The sequence below is a fragment of the Netta rufina genome (assembly GCF_964035555.1).
Source record: "Netta rufina genome assembly, chromosome: 4".
Taxonomy (NCBI): Eukaryota; Metazoa; Chordata; class Aves; order Anseriformes; family Anatidae; genus Netta; species Netta rufina.
Window position 1 is genome coordinate 9,333,665 of NC_140127.1, and position 24,759 is coordinate 9,358,423.

Genomic DNA, 24,759 nt, shown 5'->3' on the forward strand with positions numbered 1-24,759 from the left:
AATTGGTCGGGCAGCACAAGTATTGCCTTTGATAATGTGCAGAAATCTAGTGGTGAAAATAAATACATTTATTCTTCCAGTCACCAGAAATTAGTGAAGCAGTTCTTGTTTAATTATGAAACATATGCGTGCTTTGTTGCTTTCCATCTGTCTGCTCACTGATTTGCAATTAAATGACCAGAAGAAAAAGATACGTCCTGTGGCAGTTCGGGGGAAATGATTCATCTCTAATGCTCCTGTGCCGCGTGTGGCTGTGGAGCAGCGTGAGCGAGGGAGGGAGGCACTGGGAGAAATGGGGAGTTACAGGCAGAAGGGGATGAGGGGAGCTCAAGTTCAAGTCCTCTTCCTTCAGTTCTGATATGTTTCCATGTCATGAAAGCAAATGTTGTCTCACCTAGCGTGCTGAAAGGACCAGTCTTACTCGCTGGTCCTTTCTCCTAACTGCTTCACAGTTGTGTGAACTGTGAAGGAGGGATGCTGTAGTGAAACAGGCCTTTTAAATACCCACATGGGCATTAATATGGAAATAAATAAATAAATTGGTGAATGTGTGCTATCTTCATAAATAGTTCAAGAGGCTCCCAGAGTCTCTTGCTGGGTAAGGTACTCCCACCCCTAATGAAGACACACAACCTACCTTCACATAGCCGTGTGGGTGGGTACCCTGCTGCCTTCTCGTCCCAGCTCCTTCCTCTGGTACTGCTTTTCCTTTTCATTCCGTAGCAGTGGCTGGAAGGAGAGCCTTCCATGCCCCCTTGTAATTCTGGACACAGCCATGACAGGCGTATCTCAGGTAGGGAAGGAGCTGTCTGACATCTCGTCTTCATGAAGACTGGCGTGGAGGAGATAGTACTCCCACAAAAATACTTCCAAAGTATTTTTAGTTTGATGTTCTGGGCTGTTTTATTGATCATCTGCAATGTCTGTCACTGTGTATAACGATAACTGTTGCAGAGGCAGGAAGGGGGAGGCCCTCAGGACTTGGCAGCCTGTTGGTGCTGGGTTTGTCATCAGTTGGTGCCTCCCCATCTCGTGGCTGCTGGGAGCGTCTTGGATGGTCTTGTGCATTGATGTGGGGAGGTGCACGGGACATGGGCTATTCTCCCCTGAATTGGTGCTTTCTGGTGTAGAAGAATTCACCAGCAGAAAGTGACAAAAGGGCTTGAAAGAGAGATTTGGGAAGAGAGAGAAAGGAAAGCATGTGGGTTATGTGTTGCTAGTGTTGCCTCCTGTGTGTTGGACTCTTTTCCTCCTTGTCCAGACTTCTTGCATCGACTTTATTCATTACCAGCACCACCAGGGAGGTGCACGGGTTCCTTAAATCAATAGGAAGGGTCATACTGGCCCAAAGTTTCACTATTTCACAGCTGCTGTGCCCCGTGTCCCAGCTCCAGCTTCCTCTCTGTAGTGAAGAAAGCAGAAACGAGAGTGCCACAAAGTAAATGAAGCATAGCCTGGCACCTTCGTTAGCAGTCTTAACAGTTTGAAAAATGAACAAAGAGGCATAGACTGGACATGCATTTAGTCTTCTGCTCTTACAATAAATTTCAAATTGTTCATCTGAAATGAAAGGCGTTCCTTCCCGTTTTAACATCCTCAGCCAATACGAGCTATGTGCATTCACTTGATTAAGCACAGCGATAAGTCACTATTGGGAAATGTGACCTTGAAGCTTCCAAAAGTTTCTATTATTCCCTTCTACGGTTTCACAGTCAACTCTCCCAAGCGCTAACATAATATTTTATTGCTTGTGTTGCTGGTGATGATAACAAAGGACCATTCCCAGTCATGTGAATGTGCACATCCCTGTCACATCACATCGGGGGAAGACAGCTGAGGATGTAAAGAAAAATCTCTGCTAGTCTGAAAACAGCAGTGCATTTAAGCCTCCATCTCAGAATGCTCCTAATATAACCTTTTATTTGAAAAGCACACTCAGGAAGTGCTTGTGAGTCTTTGACAGCTGAATTTTGGTATTTCATTTGTCCTTTTTGTCTCTTTTTTTTTTTTTTGCAGATGACGATTTTTTTCATGAACTTCCAGAAACTTTTCCTTCTGATCCTCCAGAGCCATTACCCCACTTTCTCATTGAACCCGAAGAGGCTTACATTGTGAAAAACAAGCCTGTGAATCTGTACTGCAAAGCGAGCCCAGCCACGCAGATCTATTTTAAGTGCAACAGTGAATGGGTTCATCAGAAGGACCATGTGGTGGATGAGAGAGTAGATGAAACCTCCGGTGAGTTTGCATTATGTCTTGGAGAGATGAGAATTAAAATGCAGTAATATCAAGCCCACCTTTGTAATCTAGCAGCTATTCATATGGCAGCTACTTTACTCTTGATATAGCTGTGAATTCTGCAACTGGAATTACTGAACACTAGCTGGCATTGTGTAGAGGTGGTGTCTACATCCAGGTCAGTTAGTAAAACGTGATTTGTAGAGGGTCCTGCCCTACTTTGAACCACTTCTCCAGTTCCACAAGTTCCCAGCAGTTGCACTGTATCATAGTCACAGACCAAGAATTACATTGTCCCCGTAGTGCTGAAGAGAATTTGGGTTGTTCCTAGAATTATGTTTTCTTGGGAAATGTGGAGAAAGAAAAAGAAAAAAAAAAAAAAAAGAGAGAGAGAGAAATTTAATCATCTTCTAGCATGAAAGAAGGAGAAGGCACACCTGGGCACAGTTTAGAGCAGTGTATTGATCCAGAACAAGCTCCTGGCTGTTATTCCATTATATTTTTTTCTGCCTGCTCCATAGAGCCCACATGAAGGAGAACTGCAGTGTGCTAGCAAGGAAAAGAAAAAAAAAAAAAAAAAAAGAAAGAAAGAAAGAAAAAAAAAACAGGAGCCTCATCCTTCCTCAGTCAGTACCAGAATGCCACTGGCATTCATGATTAAAAAAAAAAAAAAAAGGTTTAAAACTTGAGCTATAAACCAGCCTAAATCAAAGATATGATTGTTCCAGTTTGAGAATACTGGTAATCAATAGAGTTTGAGTCACATGCAAGGAGAGAAGGGGGACTTACTGCTGTTTTGATGTCTCTGAGAAATAGCAGGATACCAAGCAAGGAGGTACCTTTCCTTTGGGAATTACACCACCACTTGGTCTAATTACTTAGAAAAATAACTCCACCAGATGTCTTGGAAGTCTCTTGTGAACTGGATTTTATTTGTTTCAGCTCATTTATTTGCACAGAGATCAAAAGCATAAGCTTTTAACAGTACCGTGGTGCTCTCAGCTTGAGAAAGAGAAGGTGGGTGTAGGGAAGAATGGCTGTAGAAAAAAAATCTCTACTAAACTTTGGGCCCGTTTATTTGCTTGTAAGAATAGGCTTTTCCAACAGGTTAAAAGCAGCAGAACAGCTAAAAAAAAAAGAAAATATTGTTACTTAATACATCTTTTTGTTGTTGTTGATTGTTTTTTTGATTACTTTTTGTTCCATCCATGGGAGTCCACTGCAATGAAGGACAGGCAGGAGAACTGCTATCACCCTGTTATTCTTTAAGCTTTTCTTAACATCAGTATTCAGAAACTGAATTATGGCTTCTGTACAGTATAGTCAGAAGCAGTTTGAAAATGAAGGGCCTGATTCTTCTCAGTGACTCTAAAGGAAATAAAACATTTGTATTGAACTCAGCAGTGCTGGGGCAATCTGTAGGAGGGCAGAATAAGTTTCTAAATACTTGTCTTCAAGTTTCTTCTTCTTTCTGATCTGAGAAGAGGCATTAGCATTCCATGTACACAATGAAAAAGTGTGGCTGGCTTTCTTACTACAGCAGAACTGATGTAAGGCCTGTAAAAAACAGTTATGAATCATGGGCCTCAGAAGGTGAGTGACCACAAGTGGCTGTCCATCCAGTCACAAAATAGAACTGCTGAGTTAAGCACTGCTCTGTAGTGGGAAAGAAAATACCTGAAAATGCTGCATATTTAACTGAGTAGCCTGACTTGAATACAAGTCCACACACGATTAATATATAGTCTAATTTTAACATTTTGGGTACAGTTGGTGCAATCGTGCCAGATGAAGTGAAAGACAGAGGAAAAAAACGTTATATCAACTATCAGAAATTTAAATACAAGAAGACAAAGTAAAGAATTGCTGAAAATACCTAAATTTCATGCACTCTGTAAGCTTTAATATGGGAGAGGGGTTACACTTAGAGAACATACTAATTTAATAAAAAGCTTGAGTCAAAATAGCAGCAAGATGTTAGAGCTGGCTTCTTCAGTTAGCACCCTTGCTCTGCAGCATGGATTGCAAGTCTCAGGGAAATCTGATGTGTGGACTGTAGTTTGCAGTGCAGGATTTGCAACATATATATTTTTTTTCTCATTTTTCTTTTTCTTTTTTTTTTTCCTTTTTTTTTTTTTTTTTCTTTCCCAAAATCTCATTCTAGAAGTTCACGGTGCCATAAAACAGATTGTAACAGAGAATGTAAAAGCCCAGTCTTGAAAAGAGATGCATCTGAATATATTAGAGGACAAATGTTTTGAATAATAAACAGCAGCAAGTACATGCAAACAAAACCCATATCCAATTAGAGATTAACTTAATCTACTGGAACTGGGGGGTGGGAATGTCAAAAGCTGTGCACATCAGATTATTAGCTCAAGAGACACAAACCCAGGCATGCTAATAACTTGTTAAAATGCCACTGTTGACAGAACCTGCATTTGTCAGTCTAAATGGCTGGTACAAAATGGTTGGGTTGGTTAACTCATCACAGTTGCAAAGTTCGTGCAGCTTCCTCTACTTAGTCTGAGAATCTATTGCTCAGAACGCAGTGTTATTGGAATATGTAAACAGTGCCTTTATGGTAGTGGTAAGGTAATGTTATGTCTTGTTTTGTTTTGTTTTTTTTTTCAAAGCAATAGATGCTCAGGAAAATATACCCCCTGCAGGAGGAGCTAGAGACAAAACAGCAGGAGACGGTGGCTGTGAGGATTCATACTGGTGCTTGAGGAGAAGGTGTTAAACATAGGAGGTCATCGGCCTGGCAGTTTGTAATAGCCAGCCTGCAAAGCCCTTTGACTCTACCACTTTTGAGGCTATTTAGGTTTCTTTTGCTATTTTTGGCTAGCTAGTGCAGTAGTTGTAGCACAGGGCACAGCAGTAGCATGTGAGCTGCACGGAAGGTGGTGAAAGGCCAGCAGCTCAAGCTGCTGCTGCTGGCTTAGGCTTGCAGTGAGAGAGGCTGGAAAAATGGTCCATAAACCAGGATATGTCTAGGTGTTACATGTGTGTGTTTGCACCCGTGTGTGCATGAGGAAAGTGGGTGGATTGCACTGTCTGTGCACGCAGAAGAGCAAGAAAGACATTCTGTCTCCTTGGAGCACCTCCAACAGCAAATTCCACATTTATCTCTAGTAATAACCCAGGGCTCAAAAAGATCTCATCTATAAAGTGCTTCTGCTGGTCAGTTGTGTAAATCCAAGCAACTGAGAACTTGGCGCATTCTTCTCTTGTGATATTTTACCGTTCCTAAGGTCTGCTCTGCATAAATACAAAGAGAAGCACCACTGTGAGGTGCTCTTCAGCTCCCATTTTTTAACCAGGGCCCTTAGGTAGAAAAGCAGCGCAAAGGCAAACCAGATAAACAGGCAATAAAATACTTGATAGAAAAGAGTAAAAGTTGACTATGCTTTCTTTTTCACAGCACAGGTGATAGGGAAGAGATAGGACTAAAATACAGGTGTGATGCTATCACCTAGAGATTGTAAATGATGCATTAAAGAGAGAAATAGGCTTTGATTTGTGAAAGATTATATGTTCCTGGATTCTGAGTCTATGGCCAAGAATTAAATCTGTGTAGAGATAATTAACTCTGTTATAAGCCAAATTTGTTTCTGTCACTGATAAAACTAGAGACAACAGCATGACAATAGTAATGTCACAAAAGAAGGAAGGAGAGTGCAGCCCTGCTCTCATTGGAAAGAGCTGCTATATACAAATAATGAATGCATTAAGAATGTTAATTTTTAAGAAGAGAAACACAAATATTTATATATTTTTCTTGTGTGCATGCTTGTATATATATATATTTATTTTTAACACAGAGAAGATACAAAATAAGACTTAGAGATCTCTGCACTTTGCCCTGTGAGATATATTTAGGCTGTAGGTAAAGCCTTGCTGTAAAGAACATGCCAAGGGACTCTGTGGGAGTTGTTGCCTTCTGGTTGGAGAGGATGAGAACAGTAACGGTGACAGGGTGTTCTAGTACCACTCTCTTTGATTAAATTAGACTGAAGAGAGAGCCTGGCAAAAAATTGCAACGATCGAGCCTGAGAAGCTAGAAGCTTTAGATAGAAGATCATTAAATTCTGTTTTTAAACTTCAGACTCTCTGGATTTTTTCTTCTTTATGAAAAAGTTAAGCATTTTCATAAAGAAGTCAAATGGGTGCTTTGAAAATCTTTAGTGCACATCTTTGACTCCTTCACTTCCTATGTAGATGAAATACAAGGCAAGTCATGGTATGTTTTTTGTTGTTGTTTTTACTGGAATATTTTCCCATTAATGTGGAAAAATATATGTAAAGAATAAGAACACTGGTTTTAAAAAAGCAAAGATAAAAGTATTTTTGAGGGAACACATTTGATTTTATGACTGACTTTCATAAAAGATAACAGCAAAGGAAGTAAAAGAAAGCCTGCAGAACTGGTGCTTTTGGGGGCAAGAAAATTCCATTGCCACAAAATGAGAAGCTTAATGGCGTCAATAATTATTAAAGCAATTTCTGAACATTTTCCAAATTACTGTGCCTCTGAAAATGGCTAGTTTGCATGTATGCTTCTATGGAGACATAATTTCGCACACACACAAAAAAATCTGCAGTGGTGGGAGAGTTGCAGACATATAGAAAATCAGTGTCCAGCACCCCTTTATTCCCTTTTATTCAGAGGGTTTAAATGCTGCTAAGCCAAAACCAACACTGCTGAGATGTACAACAGAGAAAAAATCAGGACTACTATTTTTCCATATGGATATGCATTGTAATAGTTTCCCCATGACTGTTAAGGTGAAAGGATCAATAAACCCCCTCTTGCCCTCTGCAATGGCAGTGACGTGCTTCTCTCTCCTCTTCAAGCAAGGAGAAAACATTTGGAGCTCTACTAAGTGCTAATTAAATAGAAATATCAGGCAATTCGGCCAACGTTACTGCTTGCCTGTACTTTTTGTCTTCTTGTGCTCAGATGCATAGGGAGAGGAAGGCTCAGTGAGTTTGCTAATGCCCTCCTCAGTGATTCCAAATAGCAGCAAGATGAAATAAGGGCTCTTGGACCTGTCCTGTGGGCTCTGCTAAAGCAAAATGAACAGGCCTATCTGTGCCATCACAAAGGACAGACATGCTGAGGGAGGCTCTGATAAGGACCAGGTGAAGTTACCAATCCTTTTTCCTGTGTCCTGCCTTCAGAGGCAGGCCCTGGTGGACCTAACATCCACCAGAAATGTCCCTGGTGCTACCTAGCCTTCAGCAAGGAGCACAGATGTTTCCAAGATCTTCCCTTGAGCTGCTCCTTCCTCTCCCTGCCTCCAACCAAATCAACAAAAATGGTCAAGTTAGAATCTGGATCAGAAAAAGATTTTCCCCTGACAAAGACAGGTTATCAAACTGCACTCCGGTGGGTGAATGTGCTCTTCTTTTCAGACAGAAATCTCAGACTTCTTCGTTTCAGCTTCTTGACATAGTCAAGGATGACTGCTGTGATTCCCACGCTAACCTTCCACCGTTACCTTTTACCATTAATAACGTATTTCTGGATGACTTGCAGATTTGATGAAAGGAGACGGAGCTTTTGACGTCTGGTCAGCATTGATCTGGCAAATAGAAGGTTGTTACCCTAAGCAATGGCTTTGGCAGCCTGTCAGGGGAGTAGATATCCAGCTAGCTAAATCTTTAATAGATCGCCCTCAACAGAGAGATCAAAGATTGACGTCTACCCTTTTGCCTTTAAAACAGCTCTTGCAGGATGCTGCAGCCAAGACAGCGTGGGGAAGCCTCCACAGTGACTCACTGCTGTTCTGGCACTGTTTGTAGAGACAGAAATATCACTTCCACCATACTCCGTCACCTTATTTCTCTCTGTCTGTGTACATCTCATGAAAGCTGTTTATTTGGTGTTTGTGACACTGTGATTTGGAAGTCTGCACTGCCCTAATGAACAAAAGCCCCATTCACTTGCCTGGCTGCTAGCTAGCTTTCATTGTTGAAGCTGGGACTTTTGATTATACAACAAAGATCATCTTACACGCTCTTGTTTGGAGCAGTGGTACATGTTCCTCTTAGTATTTTTTATGAATAAGAAAAGCTATGACTATATACAAAATGCAGCACTTCATTGATACCAGCATGGAAAAACTTAATTTGGGATCTCAAATATGAAATGCAGGTGCCCCTGTCCCCCATGTAAGCTCAGCTCTGGACCAGGAGCACAGATGGGTACCATTCACCTTGTTTTCTGTCACCCACAGATCCTTTCCTTATTGCTTTTTTTTTATTATTTTTTTTTCTTCTCTGCACATGTTTCTTCCTTAATCTCTTTTTGCTTCTTCATGACCTGCTCTAGTCTCCTAATCCTCATTATTTTTCAAGAGTTCAAAATGTGGACAGTTTCTTTTAGGAACTTTGCTAAGGAGATGACAGGTAATGTTAAATGCCACAGTTACGTTAGAGCCTGTAATATTTTGACTCTCTGGGGCAGAATACCTTGGGTTTATTCTGGTGTGGGTAGCCACATATCATAAATAAGGATTGTTTTCATTCCATTGTTGTCACAAGTCATTTTATTGTCTGTTCATCATTGGATCAAATCCCTTACAAACATCAAGCACCCTGATTCAAAATAATTATTTATCAGCAACGTATTGTCAGTTTTTAGCTGTGCTCCTTCAATATTCTCCCCTAATCCAACTCAAGGAAATTTAAAAATGTGTCCATGTATCTTTTCCCAAATGCTTCTATTAATAGGTTTGAGATGTGGGCTAGAATTGATACTCTAGTCCATTTTCTTTAGTAATTCAAACTCTGTCCACTCTCTGCAAGGATGCTAAAAGTGAAACCTGCTTATATGTATGGTCTGAAAGGCTGCAGCTGGTGCAGAACAGAGCAGCCATCTGCATTTCTCCAAAGAACCAGGATTCTCTGGAGGGATACCAGATGTTTACTTACATAGAAATATATGAACAAACCCACACTTTTTTTCAAATTTGACATTTCTGTTGCTGACATTTTAGGTGCCACTCAGGCCTCCTTCTCTCTCCACATCTCTCCCTGTGGCCTTGCAGGCAGCTCTCCCAGGAAAGAGGAGGCCTGTGCCCATCACCACGGTGAGAGGAGCTCTCTCTTCTCCTAGGTTGCATCTCCAAATCTGGCTGCTGGGAGAGTGGTCCCCAGCACACCCCAATCAAGGAAATACCCAACAACAAAGCTACCGCAGGAATTTTGGCAAGAAAGCAAAGTTCCCACTTTTATCTTGAGTAATTAGTATACTTTAATAGAAAAAGAACCATTTTTGAAACTTCAGAAGCAACACACTCAGAATTTTCTAGGCTATAAATTCAGTATGGTAATTATTTTTGTTGAAGGAAGTGGAGAAATCACCAAGGTCAGTGCTGACCTAAGGAAGGGAAATTACATTTTTATATATAGAATAAGAACACTGTGTCGTATATTTGCTCTCTGGAGGAAAAATCTGCTTATAGGCAGTGCAAAACTGTCTCCTAGATCCAGCAAGGTTGTTTCTTAAATTCAACAGACCCCATGGATTTTGAGTGTAGATTCCACTGAAAACAGTATTCGCCACATATAACACTCTTATAATACATATATTGCCATATAATTAATTTCTCCTTTAAGCATGCTGTGCTATAGAGCTTTGTTTTGTTTTGTTATTTTTAAATTCCTGTAAATCCTTGTGGAAGGCTGCTTCTAGCTCTTACACCTAGACAGCTTCTAATAGTGGGGGCCAGAGGGAGATGCTCTTCTTGCAAGTAAATCCTGCCCACACTCTTCCTGTGTGTCCATGGGAAGGGTCATTCTGAATTTTCCATGGGTTTACCACGTATCCCCATACAAATAACTCCACTTTTCTGTTATTTACTTCTTCTAAGTGCTCTGGGATCAAAAGATAAAAGCTTTAGGGTATTTATTCATTTATTATTGCAGCATTAAGTTCCTATCTGCAGCTGTTCTCCTAATTATCCTGAAGGTTTCCTGTGGGTTTCTAGGAAAACAAATCCGAGACAGGAAATAAAGTTATTTAAAATAATAAAAAGGAGGAAAATGGATGCATATTGTATTCATTTGAAGCATTTGAGGATACGCCTCTGAACATTTCCAGCCTACACCTTATCTCCCTTCATGGTTTTGCTTCATGGAGCCCTTTGTTACTCACAATCCCATTAATCCCTTTAGATTCCCAGAAGGCATCTTCAGACACCAGTTCCACCCACCAGAGCTTCGGACTAGCTCTGGCTTTGCACAGTGCTGCTTTGGTTTTCCAGCTGTTCCCTTGGCTCCTTTGGAGATGAAAGCCCTTCGCATGGGATCTGGGCTCCCCACAGCATGGGCGGTCTAGAGCCTGAAAGGACAATGGATTTCAGCTTTGTTCGGAATGGGAAGAGAGGCCCAAAGGCAGACCATCATTTTTTTTTCTATATAGGGATGGTGAAGAAGAGAAGAGCCTAGGTCTTGTGCAGTGTCCAACAAAATGGCTGCAGCCAGGAGCAGCCTGGCACTGCAAGGACAGGGATACTTGAATCCTGTAGGTGTAGGTCTCTTGGTTAATTAAACAGGAGAATGAGTTAGTCTGTAGCTTCCTTACAAAAAATCTCTGCAAGTATGCAAGGAAATGGAGGTCCAAATTGTATTTTACATTTTCTTTGCTGAGCACAAGTTGCAGTCCTATTTCCACTAAGCAGGCAGGGTTCGTGAAATCATTGCTGAGGGGCAAGGGGAAGAGAGGAGGCTCTTGCACACAGCTCTGCCACGTGCAGGATCTAACTTTGTGCTGCCTTTATGGGTTCACCACTTGCATTTATTTTTTTTATCCTTCCCATGCATTCTTGATTCGTCCATAAATGAGCAGCGTGATGTGCTGGGTACCGGCACGCCTGCTGCTCACCCGTGAGGTTATGTACATCTCCTGCTCATCACATTTTGATGGGGTTCCTTTCCCAACTCCTCATAACTTCTCATCCCTCTTTGTATTTTGATTGTGAGAGCGGAAAGGGAGTTTTTCGTCAGTCTCTTCTGCATCTCTTCTTTGGGCCCTTGCTGCCTCTTCTATTATTTGTTCCCTGCTTTTGATTTTGGAGAGGGTTGTGGTTGGCTGATTGCTGCTTTTGGCTTCCCAGTGACTCGTACAGCGCTGCCTCCGTAATGAGTGCCGACACCGCACCTGGTTTGGTTGCCATGCCCTCCTCTGAAGAGGAGGAAGGATTGTCAGCCTGAAGTGTAATGAGATGTGGAAGTGGATCAGGCTCTCTTTTGGGTTTAGTTTTAATCCTTTTGTTCCTTAACTAAAGTGGAAGCCAGTACTGCAATTCAGTCAGAGAAGGGTACCCAAGGGGAGGAAAAAATAAAATACATAGAACTACAAGGATGCTTTTTGACAGTGACTACTTACATAATGAATCAGGCCCCTTTTTTGTGTGTCAAAGTCACGCGGAGCTGTGGAGCAGCTTGCTTGCATCCCTGATGCCTCGCTGCAGATAATGGGAGCTGTGTGTTGTGCTGTATCCAGCAACACATGCACAAAGAGTGACTTCTGTGCCTCTTCACACTCCTTCTGTGATGACTTCTCTCATCTCCACCAACCGAGGGAAGTCTTCTGGCCTTCAGGAGCTGGGGCTGGGACTGCTGCCTGGGCACAGACCTGAGTACACACTGGGTGTGGGAACAGACATCACCAGAGCTTCATGTCTGCCTGCCACAGGTCACTTCACTTAATGTTCTGGAGAAAGCTTCTCTAAAAGCAGCTTCTTGCCATTTTTTTTTGTTAAAATATTCTCAGTACACCTAAGTCTGCCACGAAACGTGATGCCAAACATACAGAACAATAGCAACAAACAACCGGGAGAGGCTTTGACACGTCTGCCCCGGCCTTCTGTTCCTGCACATCATGGACTGAAAAAAAAAAAAAAAGGAAAAGAATGGCTTGCGAAGGCTCCCATGTGACCCCTTGTGTCACGTTGTGGCTGTCCTCAGGTCTGCAATAGCTGCACCAGCCACTGAACTGTGTCATTGCATCAGGAACACAGAAATGAGGCGTTGTCACCTTGTCTCTGCTCCTCAAATCCACACAGAGTGGGTGTGGTACACAGGAAGATGTGTGCATATATATATTTGTATATACATCAGTAAGTCGATAACGTAACAAAACAACTCAGTTTATATTTTTATTTTAAAATGTTAAAAATATATTTATTTAAATACATACAAAGAAGCTCTTTATTGTTCATTCCCTCTCGTCACCCCCCACCTCCATTCTGCAAAGGGAATGTAAACACGCTGTTCAAAATTCAGATGCTCTCTGGTGGCTTCCCAGATGTTGGAAGTTCAATAGATTTCTTCCCCCCCCCCCATAATTTCCTCAGCTTCTTCTAGCAAAGTGCTAAACAACCATTATTCCTCTTTGTCTGCACATTGAGATTCATCTGTAGGCTCTAAACTGCCTCAAAAGTGCTTCAATTTTGCATGAGCACTAAGCTGGGGACTGGGAAGCATTACCCACTGCTGAAGGCCCAGATCATTAGAAAGAGCATGTAAATCCTCTGAACCAGAAATAAAAAGTGCACAGATTTCCTTTGTGAAGTCTCAACTGCAGCTTTATGTAAAACATGAACCTCTGGCAGGGTGTTTTCCTGGCCCTTGGAAAAAAAAAATAATAAAAAAAATCTTTTCTCAGTCACACGTGCCTCAAACAAAAGAAGGGAAAATTGGGCTTTGACCCAAAAGCTGGAACTGCTCATGCTCGTGCTTTCCTACATGGATAGCCTCTCTTTTTCGTGCTCCCTGTGAGTAACCCTGCTGGTCTGGCAGAGCTCAGCTTGGGCACTGCCACTCTGTGATGGGGAAGATTTGGGTCAGGAGGCTTCCACCTTCATTTCTTTCTGCTCCTAGACTTATGTGAGTGCAGAAACGGAGATACCTGTGGTTGAATGTAGATGTATGCTTGCGGTGAGGTTTTCTTTGGAGTCCTGCTATACCAGAGCATGATTATTACTTTTGTACCAGGAAAAATAAAAATAAAAAAAGAAACAGCAACAATAAGCACACGTTGTTACATGGGGAAAAGAACAACACATTTTGGAGCAATTTGTGTATATTAACGAAAAAATGCTGGGAACCAAAAAATAGCTTCCATTTAAAAAAAAAAAAAAAAGTGGAAGGATGATGGTTTTGGTTGTTTTTGCTTTGTCTCTTAGTTGTTTATAGGGTGAGAACAAGCAATCCAATGTAGTTTTAAATCATTAAACAAATATAGAGTAGTGAGGTGCCTAAGTTGGTCAGGGAGGAGATGGAAATGTGTTTTTCACCTAACACAAGGGGACAAGCCCATGGGTCTCCTGCCTACAGCTCACCTCCACTGTGCTGGCGGAGGCCAGGATTTGCATTTGTTTTCCACTGGTACCCAGGAATTCACTTTTGAAATCCTTCTTCCATCTTACACAACTCGGTCCTTCAGATGTTAATGGAAAAAGAACAAAAAGGCCTTGTTTTTTTTTTTTTTTTGCTAAAAGAAAATAAAACCCAAACAGAATGCTCATTCTTTAATTCCAGTTCAAAGTAAAATCCCTCTGAAGACAGCCCTTTGTAATTTCTGTGGAAGTGCGTAAGTCAGTTAAAAAGTGGGGGGGGAACTAACATTTTAGCTTAACTCACTGCTACTGGTTGCTAATTAGATGCCACAGCAAACTAGCGCAAACTTGATGTAGGTTTTAATGCAGACTTGACTTTATTAGGCAATTACCTTCATCTGTATTAATTTGTGTTAAGGAGGTATCTCTTTCCTAAGGAGAAAGTTATGGAGGGAGCTCAAATAGCTGGAAACCTTTAATTTAAATGCTTGAGCTAATATTTATGGCAAATTGTTTGTAATCTTCCTGCAGTCGTTTCATACCACTAGCCAGCCATCATTTAGGGAAAAACAGTACTGAGGCAAAAACAGGTGCATGCAATCACAGTGTGAAGGATTACCAAGCGGAAAAGCTGTTTGCTTTTTAAAAATATCTCTACATATCTATCTGTCTATCCGTCTTTTGTTAAGGCTGCCACTACTCCACATAGAAAATAAGATATAGGCAAAGTGTGCCATTATGCAATCATCTCTATCCCATTAGGATGCACGGAGTACATTTTTCTCAGCAAGAACTTTAATATTTGAGGCTGTTCTTCTTGTGCATAGCCTATTTATTCATTTTTAAAAGACCAAATTCCACAGCATAACTACTCTGATGTTTTGGGGCAGAATTACTCCATGACTGTGAGAGATACGTCTCTGCAAGAGGATAAATGAGTTCCATTCTGACAGAGGACTGATTTTATGTTTTCCTTTGTGAAAAGGTTATTTTAACAAGGAAAGCGATAAGCCTTCTACTACAGAGACAGGTTGTTTATAGCACCTGTGATGAGCAATTACATAAATCAGATAGCTCATTGTGGACTATCACTAGATCATCATTCTTGGCTTTGGTCGTGTAAGTTTTACCATCAGAGGAGAATATAACGACAAAGGACTGCATAATGAGAAAGGAGTCTGCGTACCTTTTAGTAAGTTTGTTTACAGTCATACCACTTTGGTGTATAGGCTTGCCCACTTTCACCAAAAAAAAAAATAAATAAATAAAAAAATGAGTCTGTTTTAAGGAATTTTGGATGAAGCTTTGTGTATGAAATGTAAGGCAGATGGGGACTGTGAGAACTAAAAACGCTTTCATCCTTTTTGCCAAATCCTGTGCAGATGATCCAGCCCCTTCTGAAATGATTGAAAAACTGCTGTTTTATTTTTTGGTATCAGGATTCTCCTTCCACCTTCGTCTTGCTTTGAAGAGCATGAACACGCATGGTATTAAAATATGCACTGCCTGAGCAACTTCCATACAACGTTCATTCATTCACCTCTCCTATTACTAATAGGTGGAAAAGGGAACCATGAGTCAGAAAGCATGGGCTGCTTCAGACTGGCACTAATTTCTTTGAAGACTGAGCAAACCACAGTCTCTAGGCTGAGGATCTGAGTCATATACATGGGTACACACCATGTTTGGCTAAATGTAACCACGGAATTGCTTGCCATAAAAAGGGATCCTCTGGCAGCACGTATGGCTTGCACATGCAGAGGAATCCCCTACCCCATACTGTTTTACTACTGACTCCAAGAGACTTGCCTCTGTCCTCACCAAACATGCTCCCTGACCTCTGTTTCCCCACCACAGAGCAGGAAGGGGAGGAATTTTGGGGGGAAAAAATATCTGAATTTCCACTTACAGAGAAAATAAACAAATCATCCATTCTGTTTCTTGGAGTTTGAAAGTGCAGTTTAGTCTTGTGAATAAATAGCTCCTGTTTAGTGTTGTGCCAGAGGGTCAGAGACATGCCAATATAATGCTTCCACACAAATTGCTCTGTCGAAGTCCTGAGGAATATTTTCACACATGCGGGGCATTAATATCAAACGCCAAACATTGATGGCAGCCAAATTATTTCCACATAATTTCTTGGCAAAGTGATGACCAGGGAGGTGAGGATACTAACTCTGTGGCCTGAACTGACTCCAGGCTGGATAATTACGTTTAATTAATTGCTAATAATCTGATGTTTCAGATATTTGCAGTGATCATTTCTCATCATAAGCAGTCATATGCAGTTGCAGAACCTTATGAGACATTTTTGTTTCCCTCTGGAAAGAAATTACACTGATTGGCATATCTGCTCCTCCTAAAATCATTGGGAAATTTGCCAATTACTTCAGTGGGTGCAATATGGAACCCATGAGTTATTATTGCGCTTACTAATAATGTACCATAATATCATACAATTACATTACATTTGCATACATTAAAAACGATAACATTTCTGCCTCTGAAGACCAGATAATATACCTCACAGTTTGTATAGCCAGCTAATAAGTTAAGCACTTAGGGACTGTGTGAATGGAGTGTGTCTATGCTTGATTGTGTTTCTAGGATAGAGCTTATAATAAAATAGTATGTATATAAGCCACAATTCCCTCCTCACTCTTTCTTTTGCTCCAGGAGGGGTAGTAATTTTATTTCCATGTATACCCTCAGCCAGTGCCTCTCCTCTGTGCTCATTTAGCTGCATGCATTAGCAGTAGGCAGATTGAGCACGGCTCCCTTCACCCTCTGCCTCGTTCCCCCCATTAATCCCTCATTAACGTGCAAATACAGAAATAAGCAAAGTTCTGGTTCCATCCTACTCCTTTTCAGAGCCCAGCTTGTATTAGCCCCAGAGATACATTTATTTTATTGAAATGAATAATTGCATATGTTGTGCTGCTAAATATGCAAAATTTTCACACATGAAAAAATCCTCCCTATTTAATTCATGGGATGTCATCACAGATTGATTATGCCAAGGCTCTGAGCCTTATTATAAGCTATCCTTTGCCCTCACTTGGACAGAAAACTGTTAGGGGTAGGAAGATCTTTTAGACCAGTTTATTTAGTCTCCTAAAGCCCTACAGGGTTTTGGACCTCTCTTGAGGGAAATTCCACCAACGTAATGTCTTTTTCTGCTGCCAGGTTTAAGTAAATGTTTTAAAACAGTCTGATCGGTGTGTATAAATAGCCCTGGCCTTGAGCAACCTCTCTGACATCTTTTGTAACCCAGCTGATCCAGATCTGAATACTCAGGACCAGGAGAAGACAACAACTATTTTTGGATTTGTTTTTTTCCTGAGATTTTTTTTTCACTTTCTCATATTCAATTTTTTAAAACTTCTTACATTGCTGCTCTTTTGGGAATTCTGCAGTTATTCAGAAAAGAAACGCTTATGCAGAAAGAGCCCAGCAACCCAGAAATGCGATTTTAAGGATTTGTGATTTTTTTTAGTGCACAACCTTACGATACAATTACCATTTATTTTGGAGAATTGCTTTAAATTATTTTCACTTTCTGCATTTTTGTTTTAAAGCTCCTCTCTTCACAATCTTCTTGTTGCCAGAAATAAGGTGTTGATCATTAGACCAAATATCTTCACATATCTGTGCTCATACCCAAGATCCAGATGGGCTGCAAGTGGCTACAGAAACAGTTCTCAGTTTGTTGAATGCAAATCAAGTCTGGACAGTGCAAGCAAGTGCTTTTCCTGTCAAATTCTAGCTATTTGTCACACTGAGAGTAGGAGTTAGAAGTCCTATACTGATGCTCTTTGCGGATTTATATGCATTATAAGGGACCTGTTAAGCACTCTAGCTGCCCACATTTCTGTTGTCTCCCTTCAACGGTGTTTATTATTGCATTGCTTCAGAGCAGGAAGAACCTGCCTTCTTGCGGATAGTGGCACCATCTAAGCAATTATATTAATCCTAGAGTTTTCCAGCCTTGTAAGAAAACAGTGTCAAGTACACTGCATAATTTCACCTGCTGCGTAGCTTAGCCACATGAAGAACTAGACTGGGAAATTCAATATATTTCTAGTAAAGAAGGCAAAGTAGAGGAGATATTCTTTGTGAAAGAGTGTCATTTTGTTACTTATCACCGTGGCAAAGTAGAGTGAAAGGGGTAAAATGAAGATGACTGTTTGAAGTCATTATCCCAGGGCTGTCCTACGCTAGCTCCACACGCATGGTATATAAGCGATACACTCCTGAATGAAAGCAGACAGCCTCTACCAGCTCCTCTCTGAAATCTGATGTACAGCAATATGTCAGCTGGTAACGAGGCAGTTGCTTCCTGAGGTATCGCTGCAAATTCCTTTTTTCGTAACCCAGCCTAGAAAGAGATTTTCTATCAGGGTTTACGCTGAAGTGTGTTAGCAGAAGAGGATTGTGATTTAATGCAACAAGGGAAGTGTATCCCCCTGCGTGTGCCCTGCAGTCTGAGGTTGGCAAGATTTTCCTCCTAAATCATTGTTGCTGTTTGTGCGATGTGGTACCCATGGGCAATGCTGGGAAGGAGTGGTCAGATCGGCCTCCCAGCATGTCAAAACAGCACCGAGTCCAGGACGATTCTCTTGCAAATGCTTCATCTGCCTACTCTGGCATAAAGAACAAATCAACAAAGCAGAGGTATCACTGTGGGAATTCCTACATTTGTCACCCTCAGTTCTGGTCATTGTTCGTTACATCCCAGGTGATCCCATGGAGTCACTAACTATGCCATCAAAAAGCCATGCACCTGTTTGGCCACGGCACAACTGTTGATGCCACTCAAAGTCCACATGTCAAATGACTTTGAATAACCCAAAACCTATCAGAACTTGGTGGCTGTCTCAAAAGACAGTACCCAGAATAGTTTGCTATTCTAAATTAGAAAATCTCAGGAAATCAAAGATTAAAGTTCCTGCCGGTATGTTCGGAGGGAGCTGTTTTATGCATGACTTCATACCTTCAATAGACTATCAGAGAACTGAATTTGTGTCCCAAATGTTAAGAATTATTTCATAATCATTATTAGCCAGTGCTGTCATTATGAGCCTGCTTGCTTCAGCCCCCGAGTAACAGAGTCCACTGCTCCATCGCGCTGTTATAATCAGCCTTATTACAGAAACATAAAATTGTAACCTTCTAAGGCTGCCTGAGCTAGTGCTGTAAGAACTGGGAATAAATTGAAGTAATCTTTAGGCCAGCAGCAGTTGCACTGGGAAAATATAACCATTTTTATGCATGTAAAGTACATGCTGCCTCCCCACCCTTTTCATGCTCTTCTCAACAGGACAAAAGCTGTCCTCAGACCCCTTTTGCAGTCAAATTAGCTCATCAAAGCAGAACAAGTTTATAACATAGTGTTCGTTGCATATCAAGTGTCCACACACTGCTTTGATTTCCATACTTGGGACTGCAGTTGCTATGTTCTGAGTATTTCATTTCAAGGGGGAAAGCTATTAGGTGTTTCCCCCCAAAGTAAGTGATTATTCGATGGCTGAAGATGTCAAAGATAATGAAATTAAAAAAAATGGGGCTAGGCTGTGATGGTCTCTAGCAGGAAAATGCATCTCATTAGATGGTATTCCCACCAGAGAGGCCTATGGTATTACACGCATGAGTTCCTTTTTGCTGTTGTTAGCTGAGTTTGGGAAGAGCACAGCACACAGCCTCAGCGACAGTGCACAAGGATGTACAAACAGCAATTAAGCCTTGGCTCCCTGATCGGAGCCTCGCTGAGGTCCCAAGTCGAAGGGCCCAACTGGCTTCCAGTGCTTCAGGAGCACATTGTGCTACACAGGCAGAAGCATTCACGGTACAAATATCTCCTTGTAATCGTATGCAGGACTCAAAGGGCTCAGGTCCGTGCTTGGCAATAGGGCTCAAAACCCCCCCCTTTGGTGTTCGGTGATCAGGACAAACTGAACAGGCTGTGGGTGATCCAAGGATCTCTTAATTCAGTTTCCTGGCAATTCTGGAAGGAAAGGGAAAATTGGTCCCGCTATACAAAACATTTACATGTGGAATTTCTATATTCAAGGCTGTTTATGAGAGTGCAGTTTTGAAAAGGCGGTGGTTCTTTCAGAGGCATGTTAGAAGTTTGTTGGTTCTTTGACATCAGCAACAAAGATCACATGCATTGACAAGGGATGCAGGCACCTCTTTTTTCTCCTTTTCCCCATTATCTTGGCATGAATTTAAGAGCATTTTGGCCAGGCTGTGCGTTTTGAGGCAGAAAAAGAGGATGTGCTGGTATGAAATACAGTGGTGGTCATTAGAAGATCAGTGCATTACCAGTGATTCCTGCAGCACCGCAACACTTCCTCGCACTTAGAAGAAGCAAAACAGTTTCCCACCAGAGAGCACTGTGTGGGAAATGTGGCCGAATGTTGGTCTGCTGGTAAGGATAGGGAGCGGGGCTGGCTGTGAGTTTAAGGGTTGCACTGAGATGCATTATGGAGAGTATGGGCAAGGAGGCTGTCAGGCACTGAAGCACATAATAATTGTCTTTTGACTGACAACTTGCTATAACCATGGTGCAGCATTTGTGTTCATCATTACAAGCACTGGGACATTTTCTACAGTGACAAAATCCCTTCCCCTGTGCAGTGCAGCATCAGAGCAAGCAGGACTTCTCCCTGTGGTGTATCTGTCTAGCAAAAGGAGGTGAACTACAGGAAGGTTAAGGGAGTCATATAAGTTGAATGAGTCTATAGCTTTATCATACTCATATGAAAATAAAATGGGGCTGGATCGTCACTAGAAGTAAATCCTGTGGACATGATACAATGCGTATCAGCTGAGGTGCTGGTCCTTTTGTTTATCACGTACCAGACGTGCTATATGATAAAAGTCAAATCACAGTGATTGTTATTCACTCACCCACTTCCCATATTATGCAGACAAACTGTTGCTTCTCTTCCTTCATATTCTTATGACAATATTGCTGAGAGATTGATAGAGCATCACAAGGTCCCACAACTTTGCAAGCAGACAGACTTCTGCTCCTTCCTTCCTCTGAACGTGACACTGACTGGCAGTCCTTGTGTCTCTGCAGGTCTGATTGTCCGAGAAGTAAGCATCGAGATTTCCCGCCAGCAAGTGGAGGAGCTCTTCGGGCCAGAAGACTACTGGTGCCAGTGCGTCGCCTGGAGCTCTGCTGGCACCACGAAGAGCCGGAAAGCCTACGTCCGCATCGCCTGTGAGTGTCGAGACGGTGGGGTGTGGGTGAGGGAAAGTGGAGCCTCCACCATTTGGGAGAGAGATTTTGGTTCCCACCTATCGGGCTTTGCATTTTCTGCAGTTTTCGATGTGTACTAACATTCAGACCTTTGTAAGCATGCATAAAAAAATCAGTTAGCCTGCTCTTAGGAGCGAGGAAGTCTTCAAAGCCAGGCTGGATGAGGCTTTCAGCAACCTGATCTAGTGGGAAGTGTCCCTGCCCATGGCAGGGGGGTTGGAGCAGATGATCTCTAAGGTTCCCTTCCAACCCAGACCATTCCATGGTTCTGCTTTTCTGAAATCTCATTTTTCTCCTTTGTGTATGGGGAAAGCAGCAACCTGCATTTCCTATGAACAGCAATTACCTGTCTCAAGAGAAGTGGCTGAAGCAAATGGACAGGAATATTGTCAAAACAAGCTCTGAAATAAGGTGTCTACTGTTCTTTCGTATCTCTGCCATCACATAATAATGTTGCTGTTGCTCAACAAAGAAAAAAATATGTATTTAGCATATCACATAACCAGGTTGGTAAGATTGCAAGCAGTCATCTCAGACCTAATATTTCATTATTGTTATTCATGGTTACTAACCTCCATATTTATTATGAGCCACTCCCCGCTTAGACTCCAAGAACACAGGGCAGCCAGTTCACTGAAAACAGATCTTCATTTGACTGTACAAATATTTAATGTTCATTAATTTTCAAAGGGGTGCTTTTCTTTGTAATAGAGTAGTCACGCTGGGGACTCCTGTTTCTCTTTCACATGATGAAATCCTGTTTTGTAAAATGTGAACAAAATATTTCATCTGGAATTGTATCTCTTCATCCATTTTCACCTCAGCAAAAACACATTTTATAACAAAAGGTCATTAGAAGCTGGGTTTGCAGTACACTTACATTTCCTGCACTGGTTCTAAGAATTTGTAATGAAAACAGAGAAGTCTTCCAGCTGAATAAAGCATTTCACAGACACATTAGAGGGAGGACTATAGGATGACTCTTGTTTAAAGGTCTCCATTTAGAACTTTATTCTCCTTTTGTTCTTGTGAAAATCGTCCAAGAGTAGTTACCTCCGTGTAAATATCCAGACACACATCAAGAAGGTTAAATTTAAATACACATTTTTAAATGTGTACTCCAAGTAACTGAGTGGAAATAAAAGACCTGTACCTTTGAGTACAGGACTAGCCTCAGAGAGGAATTTCTCCAAGGTTAAAGGAAATTAAAAGTATTGTACATGTTCATCCAGCAAAATTAGAAATGCCATTACATATGTGCATAGTGTTTTCCCATGCCAGGGAACCTTTCAAGACTTTGGGCATTTTCTTTTTCTGTAATGAAACAAAAGAGCAATTCCTTTTTTTTTTTTTTTTTTTGTTTTCCTTCCAAGCAGTCAGCACTTCAGGGAGGCTTAGCAATGTTGGAAAAGGTTTTTTTAGATTATGAGCCCTGTGTTAACTCATTAAGTCGATTTTCATGTCCTGCCAGTTAGCCTATGACAGATGACCATTGAATTAATGCAGTTTACAAGTCAAAGTGTATTTCACTTGATGGCTAAGTAACTTCCATATCTATGCACTTTGTTTTTTTATATAGCACATAATTATTGTGCACATGGAAGCTATTTTATATCAATTGACATTTCTTCCCAGGTGTGCAAATGTCTATTGAAGATGCTCATAATATAGAATTTGCTTCTTTTTCTTACCAAAATGTGGAGATAGGTGAACAATCAGTTTAGTGATTTTTGCAGTGTCCTGGGGTTTCTTTTAGAACAGTCTAATTAAAGAAATTCCAGGGAGTGTTATGTGCTTGTCACTCAAATGCAGCAAAAACAGCTTTGTATTTTAGTGGAGATTTTTTCTTTTGTTCCTGAGTTTGGGATTCTTGGTCAGCTTTGACTAGGCAAGTCACTTTCACTCCTTGGGATTTGGAGTTGAAGTGTCAGGCTGTCAATCTACAGGCTTTTGAACAGCTGCAGAGGCACCTTCTCTGCAAAACTACCTATTTCTGATTTCACAGATTTCTATAAATTTATCAGGTAACTTAAGACTATTCTTTTAGGAACACAGACATAGGATCAGGGATATATACCTCCCTTGTGTGATGTCATTTTGTCTGCAAGATCACTATTTTAAACTGTGGGCTCAGGTATACTGGTATTTATCAATACTCACAGCCTTGATTCCAAAGGACTGAACATGGCCTGTCAATATAATTGTTGTTCCCTACCTGAACTTCAAGCACAGCTGAAAAGTCTGCCAACAGTTACTCAGTATTCCATGAGACAGGGAAGTAAGGCAGGGTTCATGCAGTATTTATGAATCTGGTCCAAGATTTAGGAGAGACAGAAGAGTCCAGCTCTCCAGCTCTGCCTGCATCTGTAGTTGCATGCTTATGTCCCCAATGCAGTCTTCACTTTTAATTCATATAAAAAGCAAGCACTGATACCTTTGGCAAAGGTAAGGAGTGAATGGAGCATGTAAAGTGCTCTATTTAATTTATTATTTAATTTAATGTTATTTATTTATTATTTATTTTATTGTTTATTTTATTGTGTACTTTAATACCTGAACATAGTGATTTCACCTCAGCATGTACAACTGTAGCGTAACTAGCCATTCCTATCACATTAAGAAAAAAAATCTTTTCTTCTTCCTTTCCCTTTCTCTCTCTTCCTTCTCCATCTCCTCTTTCTGTCTTTTCTCCCTTATGACCACTGGTCTTATTTAGGAATTGCTGTGTCGTCTCAAGGACTGGAGCAGCACTCCATTAAAACAAACAAAAAATAATAGCATTCAACATCTCTGTTCACTGAGCGTGTAATAGAATTAACTGAAAAGTAATTTGAAAGTGTGAAAAATGTGCATCCTGGAAAAGTGGCTTGTATTTGTTTAATGCAGGGTCAGGCATGTGTCAGAAAGTACATAACAACCTAGTCAATGAAAGTTCTCTATGAAAATCAATTGCAACATCGCTCTAGCCAAGTAAAGAGCCTCGGTTATTCAGGAAGGGAGTAATCTATAAATATGGAGTGAAGATTCTGCTGCATTTCAAAGGCTGCACATGCTAGCCATACAAATAAGAAGAGGCTGATTCAAGCCAACAACCTGGCTCCCCAAAGTGTTTGGGGCATTTAATGGCATCTCACCACTGCACTCCTGGCCCTCCTGTATGCTCCCTTCTGGGCAGGCTGTATCTGAAAAGGAGCAGCAAGACAGGTGATAGAAACATCATTATTTTCAGCTTCTTTCATATGCCATGGAATTCATCTTCCTGAGGCGCTGGTCTCCCCTTGAGAGTGGAGCTGAGCATTTTGTCCTCTTGAATTAGCAGATTCGCTGGGATTAATTTTCACTCTGCCATTCGTGATAGCTCCCTAACCAACAAAAGCGGGGACTCCTTATGTACATCTTGGTGGAGCTGGAAAAATATAAGATTGTTGTCTGAGATACTGGCCTATGAAAGTGCTAAAATGCATTTTCTACTTGTTCATACGTTTCTTCTTTATTCTAAGCACATATAATCAGGTGCATTGGAGTCACTAATAGGTTTTGATACAGTTCTTCTACTCAATTTAAACAAATGGACAGAGGAAGGATGAAGTTTGGGTAGCTTTCTCTTTGGCTAAAAAAAAAAAAATCAAGCCCAATATAAAGTTTTAATGTGAATTTTATGTAACAAGGCTGATGTCATTTAACAGGTAAAACCTAACAGGGCACAGTTCCTGTTTTAAGGATGAATGATGCCTGAGCGTGTGTGAGCAAGAGCAGAGTTAAACCCACTAGAAAATACATCTGATAAAGACTAAACAATAGCCTCAGGATTTGACCTAATTTTTAGATCAGATAATAACAGGGTGGCTAAGACAAATTGCTTTGAGCCCATGTGCACAAAGCAGCCTCACTTTTCATTTG

At 41.1% G+C, this 24,759-nt stretch overlaps 1 protein-coding gene across 2 annotated transcripts in view; it reads left to right on the top strand.

Moving 5' to 3' along the window:
* Positions 1 to 24,759, top strand: part of UNC5C (unc-5 netrin receptor C) — a gene marked incomplete at both ends in the record, with an annotated part of 242,452 nt that overhangs the window by 156,221 nt on the left and 61,472 nt on the right. For both annotated transcript variants that reach the window (XM_084285952.1, XM_084285953.1), the window contains 2 exons: positions 2,017 to 2,238; positions 20,677 to 20,820. In XM_084285952.1, the coding sequence (XP_084142078.1) occupies positions 2,017 to 2,238; positions 20,677 to 20,820 (366 nt within the window). The remainder of the gene's footprint in view (positions 1 to 2,016; positions 2,239 to 20,676; positions 20,821 to 24,759) is intronic.